At 37.1% G+C, this 24,119-nt stretch overlaps 1 protein-coding gene across 1 annotated transcript in view; it reads left to right on the top strand.

Annotated features, from left to right (window-relative positions):
- LOC116485621 (dynein heavy chain 5, axonemal-like) overlaps positions 1-24,119 on the top strand; it is a 145,789-nt gene that overhangs the window by 57,078 nt on the left and 64,592 nt on the right. The window contains exons 41-54 of the mRNA XM_032181113.1: positions 255-442; positions 1,650-1,844; positions 5,487-5,621; positions 6,647-6,836; positions 8,490-8,707; positions 9,530-9,841; positions 14,325-14,414; positions 14,511-14,747; positions 15,303-15,470; positions 18,253-18,459; positions 19,346-19,675; positions 21,200-21,406; positions 21,494-21,724; positions 22,532-22,686. Of these exons, the coding sequence (XP_032037004.1) occupies positions 255-442; positions 1,650-1,844; positions 5,487-5,621; positions 6,647-6,836; positions 8,490-8,707; positions 9,530-9,841; positions 14,325-14,414; positions 14,511-14,747; positions 15,303-15,470; positions 18,253-18,459; positions 19,346-19,675; positions 21,200-21,406; positions 21,494-21,724; positions 22,532-22,686 (2,863 nt within the window). The remainder of the gene's footprint in view (positions 1-254; positions 443-1,649; positions 1,845-5,486; positions 5,622-6,646; positions 6,837-8,489; positions 8,708-9,529; positions 9,842-14,324; positions 14,415-14,510; positions 14,748-15,302; positions 15,471-18,252; positions 18,460-19,345; positions 19,676-21,199; positions 21,407-21,493; positions 21,725-22,531; positions 22,687-24,119) is intronic.

Here is a 24,119-nt window from a genome sequence, read left to right as displayed (position 1 = left end):
AGTTTCATGATGTTTATGGATACTAATACTCTGTCTAGAACTCCATGGCCTGCTACAAATGATAGTTGTGTGACTTCAGATCCCTTTTACTCTTCTTATTTTCAGATTTGTTTTACTCTTTTCCTCCTGTTATATAGAATCTGATATATACATATAAAGCTATATATATAATTTATATATATATATATATAAATTCTTCTTGTTTGATCTGACGCACTGTGTTTAACCAAATATTTTCCTTATTGCCTTTTTAGGTTTGGCCCAGTCAGGTGCATGGGGTTGCTTTGATGAATTTAACCGCATTGAACTTCCAGTTTTATCAGTGGCTGCCCAGCAGATATATATTGTACTTCAGTGTAAGAAAAATAAGAAACCTCAGTTCATTTTCACTGATGGTGATGTTGTTGATATGGACAGAGAATTTGGTATATTTCTGACGATGGTATGTATGTGCATAAATAGCACCAGTATGGACAATCTTTCCCATTTCATTGCCCATAGAAGTATCCTTGTTCAAATCATTGGAACTGTCTGTTAGAGAATAGTGAATAGGGTTTGAACAATAATTTGGTCTAATGATAATAATGATATTTTCTCTTGCCAATATTTTTAACTTGAATTTAGGACTTGGTATATGCAGTCAACATTAACTACATATTTTACTTTTTTGTTCAGTATTTGATAGATTGAGATTAAATCCAACCATCTCATATTTTTAATCAAAGTCTTTCAAAATGAAACAGTAGTAGTTGACTATTGGAAGGACTACCATAGGTGTTCTGGTCAGTATTTTACCACCTGTGAAGAATTTTTGACCTTAATCCTTCTGTATGACAGGATGAAGGAAGTCACCTTCACTCTGGTTCACTGACCTCCCAGAGATTTATCTTTGGTGTCTGTGGACTGTTTCTGTCAGTGAAGGAGGCAAAGAAGCAGGAAAGTGTAAGCGTACTCTAAAAGCATCTTTGTATCTCCCCCTCCTTAGCTGTAGGCTACATATGCAAAACTGAAATATTTGTCTTTATTGTAAGGTTTCCCATCTTTGAGAAGCTGTTAATGTTGTCACTCTAAGTTTTAAAAGAAAAAAAAAAAAGACAATTTGACAAATTAACTAGTAGTGTACCAATGCCAGTAAAAATGCAGTGTAAAAGCAGCTGGAAGAGTTTAAGAAGCTATCAGTGCATAGCCAGAGACTACTGTTGTCACAACCAACCCATGTGGTAGTCATGTGAGTGACTTAGACATCTTCAGTGAAAGGTCAGATTGATTAATTTAAATTAAATGCAGTAGTGGCTTGTACTGCCTGACTAACTTTGGACTCAAATGGTCTGGATAATGCTCACAAGGGGCATTAACCTTCAGCACTGGAACACTATCAAGACCCTAAGGAAATAACTTTTTTAAACAGCTCCAGCAAAATCCGTAAGTGGTTGTCTGTTTATGTCTGGTGTCTTTGGCATCTCTAAATACCCACGTGATACTTCATGAACTGCAGTACTTGGACAACTTAGTAGTGATGAGTAATTGTGACGCTCTTTAGTTATCCAGTGGATGTGCTCCTGTGCTTGCCAAATAATTACCAGAAAAGATAAGCCTTCCTATCTTGCTATCGTTACGTAATATTTTATTTTACATTTTGCATTTTTCAGAACCCGGGCTATGCAGGACGACAGGAACTTCCAGAAAATCTGAAGATTCAGTTTCGCACAGTTGCTATGATGGTGCCTGACCGTGGCATTATTATGCGAGTCAAGCTGGCAAGTGCTGGTTTCCGAGACAACCAAATCCTTAGTCAAAAATTTTACACACTCTACAAACTCTGTGAAGAGCAGTTATCTAAACAGGTAAAATAAATATTTGTTCAACCATATGCTGTCACTAGAAGGAAATGTAGAGAATCTACTTTCCTAGGATATACAATTATTTTGACACTTGGGAACCTAGTCATTTTTAGGGTTGTCAGTTTCAAGTTCCAGCAATAGAATTTGAAATTATACTGTTATTTTTATATTTCAAACTAGTTTGTACAGTAAAGGAGGTTTAAAATTAATTCTTAAATTTAAAATACAGTACAGATAATGGTGAAGATATGGGGAACAGCGTGCAGAACTCTACAGAACTTTGTAGAGGACAGGTTTTTCAGTCTCCTTACCTTAGGAAGACTAGATATATTGGAGAGTCAGTGTAAGAATTGTAAATAACTGAAGAGCGCCTAGAAGGCACTGTCTTACTGAATGCTGTCAGACCTATTAGAATTAAATTTCACCAGGGACATCAAGGGCAACAAGAAAGGCTCTATAGGTACATCAGTGATCAAAGGAGGACTAGGGAAACTGTGGGCCCTCTAGCCATGTCACCAGAAGGCAAAGGCATGGACTGGAAGAATGATGAACCACCCACTGCAGGAAACAATCAGGTTCGAGATCATCTAAGGAACCTAAATGTGCAAAAGTCCATGGGAGCTGAGGGAACTGGCAGATGTAGTTGCTAAGCCATGTCCATCATATTTGAGAAGCTGTGACAGTCCAGTGAAGATCCCACTGACTGGAAGAGGGGAAACATAATCCTCGTTTATAAGAAGGGAAAAAAGGAAGACCCAGGGAACTACAGGGCAGTCAGTCTCACTTCTGTGCCTGGCAAGACCATGGAGCAGATCCTCCTGGAGATTATGCTAAGGCACAGGCACTATTTTCCATTGAAATTTCCTCTGTTACTAATTTTGACCATTGTCTCTTATTCTCTGCTGGACTCATTCCAATGTCAATTAGCTGACTAACATGGAGAAAAAACAAAAAGATCACTAAGACCTATAATTTTTCAAATGATTCCAGACTTCATCATAAACATGTAATCTGCCTTCCAAACTTCACAGGAATTTATTAAAACTTTTTGTCTTAATGTTGCCATATGCAAATAAGATTCTTGGCAGTACCTGGCTGAATACTCACATCTAAGTTTGTAAACTGGTAACAACTTGGCACCTGCTGGAATCATAGAAAATGAGGCTGGACAGAGCCATCCATATACCTGCCTGGAGGAAAAATCAATTCTTAGCTAAATAATTTGCTGTAAATGTTTATGACTCTCCTTAACATTTTGCATTGACAGATGCCTGAGCTTTCCTAGGCAGCCTGTTCCAAAGTTTGATTTTCTTTATGGTCATAATGTTTTCCCTAAAGTTGACTTGAAGAATTTCCCATGCTGTAACTAAATAAATTGCTTCTTTTCTTTTCTATTCCTTATGCCTTCCTCTTTGCAGGATTTTTTTGCATGTCAAAGACTTATTGTAACTTATCCTCCATATTTACCCTTTCTACTTCTAAAACCAACTTTGTTTTACTTCTTTCTGTTATAGTATGTTTTCTAGTTAGCTGATATCTTTGTTTTCTATATTCTCTTCAGTAGGGTTCATCTTCCAGTGTGGAATCCAAGCTTTGGCACAGTATTAAAGTGCCAACCACAATATAAAGGCCTTTTCAACTGTCCTAAAAAAGTCACTTGCATTTTTATTGTCTTCTATAGTTGTAGATTTATGTTATTGGTGAGTTTGGGGTTTTAGTCCAGTGACAGATACTTTTGTCAAAAGCTTTCTGCATCTGACTCATTTTTCCTCTCAATAAGGAAGAGTTGCTCCTCTTTTATATTTTTGCAGTTGGGTATTTTTCATCTGTGTAGTATTTTTCTCTTTATTTAAATTCATCCTAATGCATTGGGTTTACATGGCAAGCTTTTAGTGGCAGAGGAGCTGCAGGGGTGGCCTCTGTGAGTAGAGTCCAGCAGCTGGCCCATGTCAGATCAGAGCCAGCTCCAGCTGGCTCCAAAAGGGAGCTGCTGCTGGCCACAGATGAGTGAGGCTGGTTGGGCCTCTGGGAGAGCAGATTGAAGGAAGGGAAAAAACTGCTGTGCAACAGCAGCTGGGAGAGAGGAGTGAGAAGCAGCCCTGCAGCCCCCCAGGTGGGTGCAGCAGGAAGGCTGGAGGTGCTCCAGGCAGGCAGCAGCAGTTCCCCTGCGGGCTGTGCAGGGAGAGGCCCCTGGTGGAGCAGGCTGTCGCCCTGCAGCCCATGGGTCCCACAAGGAGCAGATCTCCACACTGCAGCCCCCCCGTGGGTGGAGGAGCCCCCGGTGGAGCAGGTGGATGTGGCCTGGAGGAGGCTGCGGCCCATGGAGAGCCCCCGCAGGAGCAGGGGCTCTGGGGGGAGCTGCTGCCCACCCACGGGGGACCTGTGCTGGAGCAGTTTGCTCCTGGGGGATGGACCCCGTGGGACGGAGCCGTGTGGGAGCAGTGCTTGAGGAGCTGCTGCCTGTGGGCAGCCCCCCAAGGATCAGTTGGGGAAGGATGGGATCCCGTGGGAGAGACCTCACGTGGAGCAGGGGCAAGGAGTGACCATGAAGGAGCAGCAGAGATGAAGTGTCAGGGACTGGCCACAGCCCCCATTCCCTGTTCCCTTGAGCTGTTTGGGTGGAGGACTTAGAGAAGGGTGGATGAGGGGGAAGGTGCTTTTAGTTTGCTTTCAGTTCTCATTGCTCTAGTCTGTTAGTGATAGGCAATAAACTACATTAATCTCCCTGTGCTGAGTTTTTTGTTTTTTTTTTTTGCACGTGACAGTAGTACATGAGTGATCTCATGTCCTTATCTCAACCCCTAAGCCTTCTTCATTATATTTTATCCGCCTTTCCCTTTGAGGAGGCAGAATGAGAGAGCGGCTGAGGTGGAGTTTGGCTGCCCAGCCCAGATAATTTATTGAATTTCTCTTGGTCATGTTGAACTGTAGTCATGGTCTAGTTTACCACCTCAGTATCACCTGGAAACCTAATCAATAAGCTACTTAGTGCTGGAAATTGTAAGCAGTGCTCAATGTATTGTTCCAGTCTATCAGTGATAGGAGTTGTGAATCTACCATTACAAATGATTGCATGTAGATCAGAAGATACTTTATTTGAGAAGAAGATACCTTAATTGTTATGAAACCATCCACAGAAAAGAATGCTATTATGTACAGGATAAGGTAGGCTTACGTATAAAATATTGTACTTGTATAATTGCAGTATGTTCTTTTACATCAGTGAGAGATAGACCCTTTTAGTTATCAATCCTTGTACCATATATGAAGATAGTAACAGTGATCAGGTAACAGAGGGTAGTCTGAAGGTGTATGATTTGTTGTTTGTGCATCTGGCATATTATGAATTTATGAAAACGATAGAAGCAGCAGCTTTGTTACAGATGACTTGTAAAAGTGATAGTCTACCACCAAAAGGATGACATGGCAGTCATGGAGTTGCAACACTAGGAAATATTTTCAGGATATGATAGCAACAGAACTGGAGCTCCAGTTGAAATGATAAAGAGCTGTGAAATTCCTTACATGTATACTTAAAAGTTCAATAGCCTAGTCATTTCTTTAGTTATCATAGTCATCAGCCCTTTCTTGATTTTAAAGTCTTTAATTGTTGTGGTACCAATTGTGCTTATTTATTATTTTGAGGTTCACTATGACTTTGGACTAAGAAATATCCTGTCAGTTTTAAGAACACTCGGAGCAGTGAAAAGATCTAATCCCAAAGAACCAGAGAAAACCGTTGTGATGAGAGTTCTGCGGGACATGAACCTCTCCAAATTGGTATTGTAACAGTGGTAACTTTCCCAAAAGAGTACTTTATTTGCATTTGTAAAGTGTATTTATTATGCACTTTGAAAAGCTCTTTTTCTTCAGCACTTGGATACATCCCTTTGCATTTTTTTTACTGCAGTTTTAAATTTTTATCAGAATATGGTTATGGTGTAAGCTCTATTTATTTCTGAAAGAAATTAAAATACCTCAGAAGCATTAAGTGAGAAAAAAAAAAAAAAAAAGTGAGAAACACCATTAGATCCTAGAGGACATAACCTGGTCCTCTAGTTACGTTTTACTTTTTCTTCTTTCCGCCCCATCTAAGGAGAGAAAGGAAGAATACATTGTGTTAGCTTTTAATAGTGTCATTGAATATCCTTCTTAATCCAGAATTTCATTTTATACGTTTCTTGGGAGTCTGTTGCCTTTTAGAACATCATAAGAATTGCAATGAGTGAGGTAACTGGTAGCAGCTAACACCTACTTGTATAGAGTAATCTTTTTTGCTATTACTATTTAAAGTATTTGTCTGTCTTTCTATTGCTGTAATTGAAAGGTTATAGCATATCTAGAATCCATGTATGTACACTAGCAGCCAGTTTTGTGATGGAACCAATTACGCTGCTTCTGATGTTAATCTATTCAGCACATTGGTACATGCATTCAAACCTATAGGCATGCTTCAGTGATTTACAGAAGGAAAAAGATCATAAAAAAATCCAAGGGAGAGTACAATTTGAATAAATCTTGCTGACTTGTGTAACAAATGGAAAAATGTGTGAGTTTATATTGATAAAAACTCTATTATAAAGTTAACATTTTTACAAGCTTTAAGTATTTAATTTAGAAATTGCTACTTGTGATTGCAAAGTATGAAATTCACTTAATAAAACTGACTCATAATATTTGCTTTGGAAAAGATACAGTTTTATACTGCCATCCTTTAAATGGCATATTCTTAAAGATTGTTTACAGCTGTATTAATAATTTCAATGAATAAATAATGTATTTCCTCTCTACTTTATCCCTGACAGGTGGATGAAGATGAACCTTTATTTATGAGTCTCATTAATGACCTATTCCCTGGAATTACTCTGGATAAAGCTGGGTATCCTGAACTACAGTCAGCCATTCAGAAACAGACAGAGAAAGCAGGGCTTATTCATCATCCACCGTGGATTCTTAAACTCATTCAGCTGTATGAAACTCAACGAGTCCGACATGGTTAGCATGCAAGATGAGGTTTTGAGACTGCATAAAAGCAATAAAGTTTTTTTTTTTTTTTTTAATATATTACCCGCTACAGAGAGCAGATTATTTTCACAAAAAAATGTCTTTTGAAATTGAGCAGATGTCATTTTTAAAGCTTATGTAGATATCTTGATGGGAAACTGTTAGGACTCTTTTTCTCTGCGCAACGCACACATAGTGAAATTTTAGCTTTGTTGTATTACATTTTTATGGGTAATATGAGTGTGGCCTTCAGAATGATTGAAATTTCTATAGAGTAAGTTAAAATGTAGAGTATATGTCCCAATTCAGAGACAGCCGAATTTGTTCGGTATTCTGAAAATTACTGTTGCCCTCAGAGTTCAATCATGAAGCTTATGGTTAATGTTATTCTGAAATTGTGATGCTGAGAAGATTACAAAAATAATCTCCCAAATCTTTAATTTAATAGATCATATCAAGCATGCAGTATAGTTCAAAGTGTTGTTTGTGTTCAGATCTGGCCATTTCAACCAAGGAGAAATGCTCCAACCTTCTTGAGCAGGGGGGTTGGACAAGATGGCCTCCACAGATCCCTTCTAATCTCAAGCATTATATGCTTCCATTAGAATACATTTTTGTTGTCCACAAAAGGCTGATGAGTAAGGTTTATTCTGTCCTAGTAAGGATACCAAAAACAGTAGTACAAGCACGTTTACAATTCATAGTTGAATTAAAAAAAAAAAAAAAGCCCTCTCTTTGAAATGCTCTCCTCCTCTTCCCAAGACTCTAACAACCTAGGATTTTTTAGTCTGTGAAGGAGAAAATATAAAGGAAATTTAACTAAATTAACATTCAGCTCACTTTAGAGAAAACACCAGGCAGTCTGCATTGTATCAGATTAGGTTTATAAATTGGGTTTTGATTATTTCTTCCATCATTCTGCTGAACTCATTTCCAGACCCAAATAAGGATTGTGTTGTCCAGTTGCCACTAGGGTTAGCAGGAGTTATCTAACTCCCAACCGTGACTTTGAAAGTTCCATCTACTTTTGTACAGACACTGGGCCTCTTGAATAGTTTATTTAGAAAATACAACTAAAGAGTATCAACTGTAGGTTCAATTTGTTGTTAAAGATGTGACTTATTTTCCTCAGGCAATATGTGTAAACACTGATGAAATTAGAAGTGTAGTTACTGCTGACTTTTTTATGTAAAAAATTGTATTAAAATGTCAGCACAGATGGATGCAGGTGTGTATTTTTGTTTTATTTGCTTCAGAAAGATATGCTTAGTTTTGTGTATCATAGGGAACTACTCTTTCTCATTAAACACATTTAGAAATTACTGTTTTTGTTTACCACCAGTTGTGTCAATGTCACTGTATGTGAACATCAAAAGTCAGTTGTGTTTTCCAATTAGAAAAAGGAACAGAACTGCCTGAGGGAGGATACGGACCCATATAGGCTTGCCTGCCATGATAGGACAGGCATTTTTAGAGGCATTTTAATAATATTTAAATTCAATTTCAGCCAACACAGAGTAAGTGGAGTGAGAAACATCTTTTTTGTATTGCCTTTTGATTAAAAAAAAAGGGGATCACTGATGCAAAGGGTCATTAAGGGGTAGCATGAGATTTCATTTTAAACCATGTTTTTATTGTTTTAAGGTATGATGACTCTAGGTCCAACTGGTGCAGGAAAGACAAAATGCATTAATATTTTGATGAAAGCAATGACAGATTGTGGTGCACCTCATAAAGAGATGAGAATGAACCCAAAGGCAATCACAGCTTCCCAGATGTTTGGTACCCTTGATGTTGCTACAAATGACTGGACAGATGGCATTTTCTCTACATTATGGAGAAAAACTTTAAAAGCAAAGAAGGTAATGGATATTCTATCATGATAGTTAATAAGGGCATTTAATACTCTTTCTATAAGGTCTCATTATCTGTCGTTTATGTGAAAGAGTATAGTTATAAAATCAAATGGGAAAATGCAGTGTTAGTTTTGCACTCGGTCTGAATAGCTGTCTGTACCCAAAAGCCAAAATGATGTGTATATGCCTGAGAGCACAAGGCTTCCCAAACACTAGGGGTTCCAGAAATAAATTGGAAAAGACTTTTGCTTCTTTCTGTAAGCAGGTAGCCCTACTGTTCAAATGCAAAAACAAGGCCTCTTCATGTTTTGACAAGAGGACAGAAAAGGTAATCTTCTGTCTGGTTTTATGTCATTGCCACTCTATTTCACTAATATGAGAATGGAAGAGGCTCTGGTAATAAATCAATATAGATATTTCCCAATTTGCTTATCAAACCTTCAGGTGATTTTTCACTGAGTAATAGCTGCACTCAAATCTTCTGAAGTTTCATGTTCATTCAATTCTCGTTTAGAAAATAGGAAACCTTTTGTGAGGTACTTGGGTAACATCCCACAAGGACTGTGTACTTCCTTTAAAGTCTGTGACTTTCTTTAAAAGGAAATGTTTTCATCCACTTTGATGGGTGATGGGTTTCCTGAGATACTGGGAAAGGTTAAAATCACTGAGGAAATTACAAAGAACTGCAGCTCCTGCCATGCCAATCAGCACCAAATTATGGTTCAGTATTTACATCCAAGATTCTGAGATTTAATCGGAGATTAAATTGTTTGTTTGTTTTGTCAATATACAAAAATTTGCTTTTTTTTTTTTTTTTTTTTTTTTCAGGGTGAGCATATTTGGATCGTTTTAGATGGGCCTGTTGATGCAATATGGATTGAAAATCTGAACTCCGTTCTGGACGATAATAAGACCCTGACTTTGGCCAATGGAGATCGTATTCCAATGTCCCCCAGTTGCAAAATTGTTTTTGAACCTCACAACATTGACAATGCTTCTCCTGCAACAGTTTCTCGCAATGGGATGGTCTTCATGAGTTCTTCAGTGTTAGACTGGAAGCCTATTTTAACAGCTTGGCTGCAAACTTTGCCTGCTACATACTCTGATGTTCTTTGGAATTGCTTTAATACTGTATTTCAGGTACTTAATTTAGTCATTTTAGAAAAAAAAAAAAAAAAAAAGCATTCCTTACTGTCTATTTAATGAAGTGTTGTTTCTCCCTAAATGTTGTTTCAATTATTTACTTGTGTTTGCTTGCATAATAAAATAGGAATGAGGGATTTAAAAAAAGAAGAGGAAAGAGAGAGAAGAAAGGATCTCTAACATTGATGAGTGAGTGAAACTGTATCAGATGAATAACTTGGATGCTTAGTTTGGTCTGCATAGGATAGTTGGTGGTGAATTGTTGTATCCATGATTATTTTATAGTGCAGGTTATCAAAACAGAAATATTCTCTATGGATGTAATTGTTACTGCAATTTTAATTCTTGTTAGGATACATAAAGGGAGTGAATAAACTTCCTTGTTTGTTTTAAATGTAATAAAGTAAATTCAGAAGGAAATTAAGCTACATTCACTCTGGTGGAATCTTTCCTAGTTTCAGTTGTAACAGGAATGCATTTGGTCCATTATTTATTTTTTAAAAATATTCTGTAATTCAAACAAATTGAGGCCAGTTCCATGCTGCATGGTATTTTGAAGTTCAATACAAGTGATCAATATAAAATTAGAAGTTCAACATAAAATCAGAAGGACCACTACCATAGCAGTTGTGTCTCTTCCAAAGGAGATTTTTGAGATGACTTCTCTCTGATACATTTTCTTACTGAATTATGTTGAATTAGTAGATCCACAGGGAGAATTCAGAACATTCTTTCCCTCCATTTGGCCTTACCATAATGAATCTTCAAAAAGTGTTCATGAATATCATGGACACTGGTACTCAAAAAGCATCAATTTCAGTAGCATATATATTTTTTCCAATTATGTTGATGTTCTTATTTTTTCTTTGGAAATTTTTCTGGAAATAATTACTACTTTTTACTCTTTCAGCTTTGTAATCCTCTTTTGATTTCCTTACTTAACATCTCTGGAACAAATACAGCTTGTTTCTATACGTTCCGTTCCCATTCACTGTCTTCTCTGATATTCCTGTGTAATTTGTGTTGGATATATCTTGGACTTCTCCTGTAATATTTTTTTGTCTTTGTTGGATTTTATAAATGCAGTTTGTAATGAACTTTGAGCGACATTTTCAGAAAGTTTATTATTATACAATATGAAAAAAGCCATGATTAATATAACTTTGGAATGCCTAGAATGTTGACAAATGTCTTCTTACAGATATGTTTCATTTTAGCGCCCATTTACTTTAAAACCAATGTTTAACAAGCTATTTATTTTGTTCTACCTCAATAACATAATGATATGACATAGTATTTACTGCAGCAGCAAGAGAATCAATTCTGATAATGAATTTTAAAATACGCTTCCGAAGTAATGTGTATGTGGGTCAATTTACTGCTTCTTTGCCACAATTCTATTCATGTTTTGTTTTTTTTTTTTTTTTTTTTGGTTACAACTTGCTCTGAAAACATAATAACAACTTTTAAAATACCCAAGCCTGAAGCAATAGCAATAAAGTCCAGGAAAATATGTATTTTATTAGATTGAGAGTTGAAAATACAGTGAAATATGAAGTTAGTTCTATGCTGAAGGCTGCATTTGGAACTATCGAAATGTAAATGAAAGCTGTCATGCTGTCAGCTTTCTTTCACTTCTAATGAGCTATCTTTGCTGCTCAAATAACAGAAGTGATAACTGATTTTACAGAAGAGGGTAATGCCACTTTTGTATTGAGATGGCTCTTTTTACAGTTATTATTTCTCCCCACATAAAATAAAAAAAGGATAAGTAAATTCTAAAACAAAAATTGTGAAATAAAATGCATCAGCAATGGTAGTCAAAGCCCAAATACAGGACTTGGTGAATTTAATGCTGGTATTAAGAAAAGCACAGATATAAGCAGCTTCCAAATATCTGATATTTTAGAAGAAAATGAAGATTAGGTTATAGATGGAAATAGAGTAACTAAGGAAAATTAGACTTTAAGTATGCCTAAAGGGGTCTTCTGAAGGCAATCAAAATTGAACTAAAACAGAAGACACTTGCTACAGTAATTCCAATTTGCTTAAAAGAAACATTGATTATTTATGGTAATAAAAATAGCATTTGTCACTGAAAGCATATATATAGTCAAAATCAGCATTAATGAAGGCACAGCAAGTAGCAATAATGTAGAAGAAAGTGGCAGAGAACAATACTTGTGAATCAGTGGAAATAATTTATTTATTCTTTTCAAGTACAGTGCAAATACTCTTACAAGTCATCAGTTTTTATATAAAAGACAGGAGACAGTCCAAAAGACAGGGATAAATTAAAAAAAAAAAAAACAACAACTCACACACAACACATATAACAAAACAGAAGAAAAACCCAAACCTTACTTTAAGTCAGGTTTATCTTTGAGTTCTTTCTGTTTTCATGGGATTTTTTTTTTTAAATGGTTACTGCAGGGTTGGACTTTTACCCTTCCTTTCTCAGTTCTTTCTTCTCAGTAACATTTCATGCTTGGGAATGATTTCAATCATTGATTAAAATAATTAAAATCATAGGGTGATTTTAAGTAAACTTCCATCCCCTTCCAAAGTCTCTACTCTCTTATGTTTAAAAGCTATACTGCCTTTTTTTAAATTTATTTTATTATTATTTTTTTTTTATTTTAATCTGTGATTGGTGCTGCTACCTGTAATCAATAAAACTGCTTAGTTGATGGGAATAATTATCCAAGACATTTTCAAAGAATTGAATTAAAATAATTACCTGAGTGGTGTTATTTAGTTTGCCTGCAAAGTATGAAGCTCAAATAAGTGTCGTATGTTATGTTAGGAACATGAGTGTCAACACACCTGTGTACTTTTCAAATGGAAACAAACAAACAAAAAACAAAACCCCCCAAAATGTAATTTTTTAATTAGATCACACTTTTTTTTTTTTTTTTTTTTTTTTTTTCAATCTGATGTTCTGGATCCTTTAGTGACATATTCTGGACACTTCAGAGATGTCCTAAAAACAGCAGAGTAGACAGATGTGACATATTTTCCCATATCAGATCTCACTCTAATTTCATTTGGGTGAAGGCTGCCATTACCTCTGGAGCATAGAGTTGAAAATATAATCCAAAGAGTTGCCTGGCTTTAATATTTAAACGCTGATGCTTAAATGACTGTTACAAATATTAATAACTTGGCATAATTTAATTGTGCTTGTGCTTGTCTAACCCTTTAGAGTACGTTTCCTACTTCTTGCTCTAAAGAGCATTCTACAGACCAGCGAGTTCCACAGTAATGGTGGGAGTATTGGTGGGATACCATTTTCAGATATTTCATTTTGCAGTTCCTGATCCAAATTCATCACAGTTTTTGCTTATTGGCCATGGCTCAACTAATTTTTCTAGTACCTCATCCAAACAAAATACCCCAATAAGCAGCTAATTCATGCTAATTGCTCTTTAGAACTTGCATCCTTCTGTCTGTCATGTATTGTTTTCAAAATATTGGTAATGAAGTATTAGCATATATGGACCTGAGGCTTCTTTTTTAATGCATAAGCTCAAAGAACAAGAGTTACACAAACCTCATTGGAATTGTAAGTAGCGTAAAACTGTTTCTGGTGAAAACTGAGCTCTTGAAAGAACAGAATACTTTGACTTATGAAATATCTTTATTCTGAGCATCTCAAACCAATTATTAAACAATCTGTAGTACCCTCTGAGATATCTAGCCTATTTTACAGATGAAGAAGCTGAATCTCAGAGAGATTTAGGTCCAAGTTTTAAAGGTCTTTAGAACTGAATCTTCCACACTGTTTGCATGTAGATAGTAACTGGTATTTCAGAATAGTTCTGTGCGGCAAATCTCAGAGTGAACTTTACATCAAATTGCAACTTTGCTAAAGATGTTTCAGAATACTTGACAAAGGCAGGCATGGTAGCAACCTCTATGGAATAATCTGAGAAAAGTCTGGGTTACGCTTACATCAGTTATAAAATTCCCTTTGGATCCTGTCATGGCTCTACATTAAACTAAGAGTGCTAGTTTCAAGAAGGATAGGTACATTATGGTTCAGTCAGAACAGATCAGATAGAAATTTATAGTGGTGAGGTCATGCATTATATACGCATCATTACAGCAGTTTGAGTGCTTTTATCTTCCCACTACAAAAATGGCAATGGTAGATTAAAATCTCCAGTGGAGAGCACAAATGGCAGATCCTTGATGTAGCTGAAAAGCAGCCTTCAAATTGCTCTTTATAAAATTGCTGTATGTAGCTTATACAAATAATTCTGCTGACTGTGGTAAATCAACTTTTTAAAAAATATATATTATTGTTAGCAAAATTCTGTGGTCTGTCTGAGTAGCTGTAATTCCAGAAATGGGGTAAAATTTTATTGTTAAGAGAGCTGAGAACATAGTTGAAATTAAGAAATTGTTTATGTCTAAGAATAAATCATACCACTGAAACAAGGAAACAGATTCCTTAAGTGATGCCTTTCCTTTTCAGGATATGATCAATTTTGTTTTCTCCTCTGTGACACCAAAAATGCCAGTTTTAGAATGCATGTACATCAAACAAGCTATTGACCTTCTACAGGTAGATTTGACATCACTTTTTCTATCTTTTATTCTGTTATTTGTGCTAGGATGTTGTTCTAGCAAGGCAGTAGTCACATGTTGCATCTGTTTGCAGGGTTTATTGTCAGACCGAGATGAGAAACAGCTCAGTGAGGAACATATTGCTCGCTTGTTCATTTTTGCTGTAATGTGGTCTTTTGGAGCACTTTTGGAACTGGATGACAGGCTGAAAATGGAGCTGTTCCTACGGAAGCACTCTGCAGTGAAGGAACTTCCAGCTGTGAGTGGAGAAGAAACCATGTTTGAATTTGTAATTAATTCATGTGGCCAGTGGGAGCACTGGTCAAAGAAGGTTAGTATGTTGGGACATGCTAAGCTTTCTCAATGAGTATAAAAGATAGACGTATTTGGTAAGAGGCATATTATTTTATCGTTTAAAGCCCTCCATAATTCAGTTAAGAAGATCAGCCCTACCAAATGTTCAAAGAGTTTCCTTTGTGAAAGTTTTTTGTTTTGTTTTGTTTTGTTTTTTCTTTTTCTTTCTTTTCTCCATAAATACCTGTTTTCAGAGAATGGGAACATACATTTGAAATAGCTTTGGAAGTGAAACAAAAGAGTTACCTTAGCTTTGTCTGCTGTCTGTCACCCTAGTGTTTAAGATCTCCCAGCAAGGAAAGGCTATCTTCATGTATCTTCATGTGCTGGAGAATAGTGAAGTGAAAATATCCTGTTAGTCTAACACCTTTTTAGAAAAGCTTAGCAAGGTACCGTGTGGTTATATATGGATGCTTGGCTTTCAGGAAGAAATGTTTTGCTGATGTACAGTGCATTTGTTTTTGTGTTTGATGCAAAGTGCCTGTGAGGTCATGTAGAAAACCTCAGACTTTTCCATATCTTTCTTATGCAGGTCCCTGAATATATTTACCCTAAAGATTCAGTACTGGAATATACTTCCATTCTAGTTCCAAATGTAGACAGTGTACGAACAGACTTTCTAATGCACACCATCATGAAGCAAGGAAAAGCTGTTTTGCTGATTGGGGAACAGGGAACAGCAAAAACAGTTATGATTAAGGTAGGTGGAATGGAAAACCAAAAAATATATTTGTATGATAACACTGTAATAAAAATAATTGACGTCACAAATGGTTGAATGGAAGTAAAAGAGTTTGATTTGTCTTTCTGTTACATAATAGCATTCTCACTGAGTCCTTTAGGCAATACGTACATGGCCTACAAGCAAAAAACCATAAGTATCTATACTTTAGTCTAGAGGGTTAGAGAGTTCTTTTAAACTTCGCTAACCGTGGTTGCAAGATTATGTGATAAATGCTCTTTCATCTGCTTTCTCTTCTTTTGGAGAAGTCAAACTGGAGATTTTGATAAGGTAATGTTGATTCTTGGAGGATTTTTTAATTTCCTTGTGCTTTTTCAGTGGTGGCACATGTGAGTGGATCTTTTGTACACACTTTTTGCATAGACATTCTTCACAGGTCAAACTGGAGAGAAATAAAGAACTTCCTTCTTTACTCTGGGTAATTTTTCAGAGGGTAAAATTAGTGTTTATTATCTGCTCTTTTAGTTCCTTCACCGAAAATGACATTGTTCTTTCTGTGAAGTAAAATAATAACAAGATTACTACTAAATTAACATATTTTCCATATTGCTAAATGGTGCCAGTTAATCTTGTGACACATATGAAAACTAATAACTTGCTACAGAGGAGCCGATAAACAAAAAGATGAGAAAACACAAATCTCATACCAAACCTGGCATCCCTTATTTTAAAAGTCTAAGTTTAATGGTTTTCAGTGTGGTTTTTATGATTTTCAGGGGAATATGTATACCCTTTCATCAATGAAAGATAGCTACATAAAGCTGATCTTCTGTTAGGACAGCTGAATTTACCATGCAGGCATCTGTACCTCTTACTGCAGGATCTGTAGAGATCTGGAAATTGAAAATATTTGAAGAACGCTGACCTAAAGTGACCTTTGGCTTTCTTAAAATCTGGATCCATTTTGTGTCCCCCAAGAATGTGCTTTCTGAGTCCTGACATAAAGTGAGTTGTACCAATGCCAGTAGCCATTAATATGACTTTTTCAGTTCAGCTGTTGATGCCAACATGCATGCCGGTGTAATGTCAGCTTCTGTTCCTGGCACCAGCTGGAGAACTATTTTAGCAGAGTGAAGAGGCGGGGTCTGGATGGTGGTCTCGATATTCTACATACTGGATTTTGGCCAGATACTGGCAACCTCGAGCCTTCAGCTGCCATTCCTGTCCCTAAAAATAATTGGAGCTGATTCTTGGGAGTTGCTTACCCCATGTCTATTCTATGGAGGAGGGTATGTTCCTTACACAGGGGAGCATAGTGTCAAAAAGTGCCAGTGGATATTTGACCTCGTTTAAGGTTAAGACTGCAAGTTAACTGCCTCTACCACTGTCCCTTTTTGCTGTCACCTTCTGTAGAATTGTACTTTGCTATACCTTGTGGAGAAGAAATTTCCAGATACAGGCATCTGCTTTCATGAAAAACTGAAAAGGTTTTATTGTCGATCACTTCAGGTAGTAATCTGCAGGGTTGAGTAGGGCATCAGTATATATTAAAACAAAGACCTTACACTGGAAAGCTTTTTTTATTTTTTAAGACACTCTCTGTGTTTTTAATTCTTGCATTGCCAAAATAACCACCTGATTTTAACTTGAAGCTGGTGTGATAGAGTTGAATATTGCATCTAGAATCTGATAGCAAACGAACTGAAATAATCTCAGTAAATAAACTCTTCTTTTTCAAAGATGTTTCTCATTTATGTTCTGTGTATATTAACGTTACCATGTAAAGACTCTGAAATGCTGTAATTAATAAAACACAAATGTGTGTTTTAAGTGGTTTTGTATTCATGGTTGTGGTGCATTGACCTTGGATGCTTAATCAACAATGATAAGGACTTATTTTTCTGATGTACTAAGCATTTCTAGTCAGCTCTGTTATAAAGATAAGAACTTTAATTATATTAAATTTCGTCATCACAGTGGAAGAATGGAACCTTTAAAAGAAATAATGTTGGAAATCTGGAATTTTTAATACTATTTTATGTCCCAGGATTCTTGCTAAACAAAACATTTGCTTTGCTATATATGTATGTCTTGGTGTCACTCCAGGGTTACTTTTTTTTCTTTTTCTTTTTTGTTCCAGTATAAAAGCACATTAAATATGAAAAATGGAACTCTGTTGTTTTAGGGCATAAGCAATGGCAGTGGGAATTGTATGCATTCATAAAACCCAAGGACTCCTGTCTTCATTAAGAAAAGATAAATAGCAGTAAATTTGGTGTAGCTGGGTTTCATTTTACACTACTGTTCCCTTGCATTGCTTTAGATGTAAGGTACGGAAATAGTGTAAATTTGAAAAAGGATTTCTTTTTCACTTGTTCCTTGAAGACTGCTGTAACAGATCACCATTAATAGATTGAGTTTAGAAAAAAAAAAAAAAAAAAACACAAAAAAACAAACAAAACAAACAAACAAAAAACAAAAACCACAGCATTTACTAATGGAAAGTTTATTTGCATCCTGAGTTGTCATATGTCTATTTGTTAAAGTAAGTCTGTTAAAAGCTTATGAATTTTAATATTTAGAAACTTTATACAAAACATTAACTGAGAGTTTGAATTTCATGTGGGAGACAGTATATTTACTTTAAATAAACTGCTGTTTGGCATTTTAAAGTTACTAGCAAGACTAAGATTTCGTAGATGTCTGATTTTTGCAGGGCAGCTGGACGTCTGTGTCTCCTGTCAGTTGAATTCATCTGGAGTTACCAGTTCATTTTACTTAAAATTGGTTTATCTTACAGGATTATATGAGCAAGTATGATCCTGATGTTCACTTGAACAAGCGTCTGAACTTTTCTTCTGCAACTCTGCCAAATATGTTCCAAAGAAGCATAGAAAGTTACGTAGACAAAAGAATGGGCACCACTTATGGTCCTCCAGCAGGGAAGAAAATGACTGTCTTTATTGATGACATCAACATGCCTGTGATTAACGAATGGGGTGATCAGGTAAAAGGAACATGTTGACATTTGGGAATTGGTGGTTTTACCATTATTGCTGTTGGAAGTGTTGACCTGTGGGTTACAAAATTGACAAAGTTTCGGAAAAAATTTTGTAACATTGACTGGATCAAGGATGTCTACTAAAAGCACTTTGCCCAAGCCAGGTTTATTGTGAGTGATAAGCTGCGAGTGCCAAAAGATTAGGGCCAGCATCAAGCCATTTGGTGCAAGCATTGTAAATTCTAAGTCTTTTGTTTTGGTTACATGCAGAGCCCACAGAATTTACAAACTCTCTGCACTCAGAACCAGTCTGGGAAAGGAAGCATGCAAATCCAGGAAGCCAATGGAAATTCTTTCCTTCTGTCCACTCTGTGCTTTAAAGTACAGTTATTATTAGGTGAAATCTAATGCCACAGTTGACATCCAAGTCTAGTGAGCTGCTTGGAGGTATTCATAAATGAATACTTTATAGACCTGTACTCTGAAAGGTTGACTTAAGTTTAAAAAAATTACTGCTGAGGAAAAGTCATATTCTTCATTCTAGTGTAGCTCTGTAATCCTGCTCTGTTGCTGCCTCTATACAAGTGGATGTGTGACTGTGCTTTGTGCTAAACTAACCATTCTTTGTCACTCATCTATTTGGCACCCAAAACTTAGATGCAGCCAGTCCACTGCATCAAGACTCTTGGTACCATTTTGCATGGCTTTATAAATTGCTGAAGTGCTCAGCGGAATATCTGAGATTAAGAGAGACAGAAAATGTCTTTCCTTCTGTCTATTGATTTGTTATACTTGATATTTCCTCTTTTATTTATTTACTTATTTAATTATTAAGTTGAGAATCCTGAAATACTTAACTGCTCTGTTTCTTTTTTCGGGGTGGGAAAACTAGATCACCAATGAGATTGTAAGGCAGCTGATGGAACAGAAGGGTTTCTACAATTTGGAGAAGCCAGGTGAATTTACAAATGTGGTTGACATCCAGTTTGTAGCTGCTATGATTCACCCTGGGGGAGGTCGGAATGACATCCCACAGCGCCTGAAACGCCATTTCACAATCTACAACTGCACACTGCCTTCCAGTTCATCTATTGATAAAATATTTCGAACAGTTGCTGAAGGCTATTTCTGTGAACAACGAGGTTTCCCTGAAGAAATATGTAGACTGGCTTCAGCATTAGTATCTACAGCTCGAAAAGTCTGGCAAACAACAAAAGCAAAGGTAATGTTACATCTGCTGCAAAGTCTTTGAAACATCAGACCATGACAAAAGAGCAAGATCTGGGCTTTTGTACTGTTTTGTGTGTTCATTCTTCATATTGTGAAGTCGTGACCTATTGCTATAACTTCTGTCTAATGCTTCCATTCTGATTTTTTTGCTACAAGTACCTAGTTAGTTGACTAAACACGTAGTTAATGTAAGAAATGTATCATGTAAGTATAAGATAACAAACATAGCTGATGAGAACATTTAGAGGTCTTCTGGTTGAGAAAATGTCAAGGGCATAAGGAACCGTAAATTAAAAGCTGTGTAGGATTCTTCTATAAAGATGTTTGGGATTATGAGAAAATTTAAAGACCTGACAGATTGCCAAGCCAGTTTCAATAATTTACTAGCATTTCTGCCTATCCAGTGAGGTCCCAGTTGACCAGAGGTTAGGTAATTTGACTCCAATCTACAAGAAGGGCAGGAAGGAGAATCCAAGGAATTACAGGCCTGTCATCCTGTCCTTGGTGCCACAGAAGGTTATGGAGCAGATCATCTTGAACGTCATCACATGGCACATATGGGACAACTGAGTGATCAGAAGCAACCAGGATAGGTTTATGAAAGGCAGATCCTGCCTGACTAACCCAGTCTCCTTCTACAAGATGACCTGCTTCATATATGAGGAAAAGGCTGTGATGTTGTTTAGCAGGATTTTACTAACATTTGACAGTTTCCCACAGTATTCTCCTGAAGAAACTGGCTGCTCATGGCTTGGGCAGGTGTACAGCTTGCTAGCTGAAGAACTGGCTGGATGGCCAGGCTCAAAGTCACAGTGAATGGAGTTCAATGCAGTTGGTGGCCAGTCACTGGTGGCAATCCCCAGGACTCAGTACTGGGGACAGTTTTGTGCGACAATTTTATCAGTGATCTGGCTGAAGGAATCCACCCTCAGTAAGTTTGTGGACAATGCCAAGCCAGGAGGGACCGTTGATCTGCCTGGGGACAGGAAAGCCCTGCAGAGGGATCTGGATGGGCCAGATGGATGGGGCGAGTCCAGCTGCATGATATTCAAAAAGGCCAAATGCCAGGTCCTGCAGATGTGTCATGACAACCCCATGCAGAGAGGGGGAAGAGTGCTTGGAAAGTTGCCTGACAGAAAAGGATATGGGGGTGCTGGTCAACTGCTGGCTGAACACAAGCCAGCAGTGTGCCAATGGCATCCTGGACTGCATCAGAAACAGTGTGGCCAGCAGGACTAGGGAAGTGATTGTCCCCTTGTGCATGACGCTGGTGAGGTCGCACCTTGAGTACTGTGTTCAGCTTGGGACCCTCACTACAAGAAGGATGTTAATTGTGAAATTAAAGACATCATCATTGCTACTGTCATTTCTTCATTTTTAACTTTGCTTTTTAAATGACAAGCATGCGTTTCTGCTTTAATGTGACATTGATGTTGAAAATATGCAGTATTCGCTTAAGTCTAGATAGGAAATATTTAGTACTTATTTGAATATAAATTATGACATTCTTTTCTAGATGTTACCAACTCCTGCTAAATTTCATTACATCTTTAATTTACGAGACCTCAGCCGCATTTGGCAAGGAATACTTACAGTTACTTCTGAAGTCTGCCAGAGCATCAGTGTTTTGGTAGCCTTGTTCCAGCACGAATGCAGACGTGTTATTGCAGACAGGTTCACCAGCCAAAGTGATAAAGACTGGTTTGAAGATATGATGAAAAAGGTAGGCAAATAATATTAAAGTACTTGCCACAGAAAGAGGTTGGTGAAATGTTTTATGACTAAAGCAATCCTTAATGTATTGTTGTAGATTGCTGCTGCAGAACATGGCCAAAATCTATTTGAAAATGGATCCACAGAATTATACTTTGCGGATTTTTTGCGTGATGCCCCTGAAGCTACTGGAGATGAACCTGATGATATAGATTTGAAGGCTCCTAAAATTTATGAGCCTATCCCATCTTTGGATTATTTGGCTGAAAGACTGCAAATGTTCATGCAACAGTACAATGAGACCATCAGAGGATCAAAGATGGATTTAGTATTTTTCAAGGTATTAGTGCTTTTAATTATATAAATACAAAACCCACCTGGTCCTTAGCTTTTACTGATGTATGGATCTTACAGTTTATATTTGGAGATAGCCAGAATTGCAAGCCCTGTTTCCAGTGAAGTTTACAAATAAGATCTATAAAGTCATGCTTCTGTCTCCCACCTGCCTTCGCTTCCACAAATTATTCCATCTCTTTGCAGTTCTCCATCTTTTCTTTCTCTTGGCTTGCATAATCCAAAGCATAACTCATTTGTTTCTACAGTACACATTATGAATGTCATCTGGCATCTCTAGAAGTCACCTCCTTAAAGGTGCCTTGGTACATGCTTCTTTTTTTTCATCTTTAGACTTAGTTCTCTAAGATAAATACAACAGTTGAATAAGAAATTTCTGTAGTGTACTCGTATTGTACTTTTGGCAACCTACTTGGAGAGACTATAAATAGCTCAGCTAAAAAGTTGGAGGATGGTGTTAATCCTCTTCCTTTCTAGTTTTCCTTCAGTCCACTAAAGAGGCATGCACTCAGCTCTGCTTAGTACAAATACTGCATATGACATTGTGTCATATGAGTTCGATACAGGGACATTTCTCTTGGGCTAGGTCTGCTGGCCATGGAAGTCCAGGGGAAATCTCTTGATTTTGATGAGTACAAGAGTGAGTCTTTGGCATAGGCTCCAGAGAAGCCTCTAGCTGTTGAAAATCAGTTGCTCAGTGATGTTTTCAAGATGAATATTATTTTTATGGCTGTTCATCCTTTTTTCTTTTTTTCTTTTCTTTCTTTCTCTCAATACACAGGATGCAATCACCCACTTGATTAAAATATCACGGATTATTCGTACTCCACAAGGAAATGCATTGTTGGTGGGTGTGGGTGGATCTGGAAAACAGAGTCTGACCAGACTAGCATCATATATTGCTGGATATGAGAGCTTTCAGATTACTTTAACAAGGTAACATAACGCAGTGTACATAGATAGACATTTGCTATAGAAATGAATGGCAAACAAGCAACTTAAAGCAATGCAAACCTGTCAAACATTTGATCCCTCCTTGTAAACTACATTTTCAACCAAAAGCACCTATGCAAATGCACAATCTGTAGATGACAGATCCTGGGTCTTTATTTTTCTACCTTTGTACCATTGACAAGAAGTCTTTCTTTCCTTCAGCATTTGAGTCCGCAATGGATCCTCGTGAAGTCCCACTAAATTATCATAGAATCACAATCATTAAGGTTGGAAGAGACCTCCAAGATCCATCATCCTACAACCAATATCACCCACTAAACCATGTCCCTAAGCACCAGGTCCAACTTTTCCTTGAACAACCCCCAGGGACGGTGACTCCACCACTTCCCTGGGCAACCTATTCCAATGCCTGACCACTCTTTCTGAGACACTTTCTTCCTCTGTTTAACTTTTCTCATTTTGCACTAAATATAACATGGAATAATATACTGGTGTATTGTGTGTGGTAACCAAATACTGATGACTGGGGAAAATAATGACTTTTGCTGTAGATGCTTATGTTCCCAGAAAGTATGATTGCAACTGTCACCAACAGCTTAATAGTGGGTAGTACTGGAATTTAGTAATTTGTAGAAACTGGGGAGGAAAGAGGGACACTTATTTATTTATTTATTCTTAATTTGAACCCTGTATAATAGAGTTTTCTTGTTTTCTGTCTTTATTCTCTGCATGTTGTTTTTAAAAGGTCTCTGTCATTCCTGACAAGAGCATTGTAAGAGATCTCTGCAATGCTTTGTCAGCATTGTCACTTAATTGTCTGGAAGGTGTTCATTTAAACCTTTCTGAAGTGACTGGGAGTAACTACTGCCTTCCACCTGTTTATCTTTTGGCATAGGGTTTACAGGGCTGTCAGCGTGTTTTGACTCTGAAAACTACTTGACACACTGAAAAATCTTCCTGAGAGAGATGTATCAGGTCTTTGAACATTTTTATGAGGTTTCTGCTGAGGGGGAAGAGAAAGAAAGACATATCAAGGCCTTTTTCTGTGTCCCAGAGGCAGAGGGAAAGAATGAAATAAAGGAGGAAAAGAAAAAAAGCTTAGAGTCACAGAATAGGTTAGAAAAAATTCATTTGCTGAAACTATCTAGAGGTGGGCTAAAAGCAAGTAGCTGAAAGCATGTATTTACAAAGTAAATAGTCATCTTTTGTAACTTGCCACAGGAGTCTGTGGAGGAAGCAGGTTTAAAAATGGATACTGGAGGAAAGAGATGGACATTCCTAATGTTCCTAATACAATGGCTGTAAATATGGAGTGGAGAGGGGAGGAGAGGAATGGGCAGCGAAGAGTGGATCCTGGCTCGTATTCTCTCCAAGTAGCATTTCTCGTTGCCAGCATTACGAATATTGAGCTAGAT

This window comes from Aythya fuligula, chromosome 2 (genome assembly GCF_009819795.1).
Source record: "Aythya fuligula isolate bAytFul2 chromosome 2, bAytFul2.pri, whole genome shotgun sequence".
Taxonomy (NCBI): Eukaryota; Metazoa; Chordata; class Aves; order Anseriformes; family Anatidae; genus Aythya; species Aythya fuligula.
This window is presented reverse-complemented; position numbering and strand designations above follow the sequence as displayed.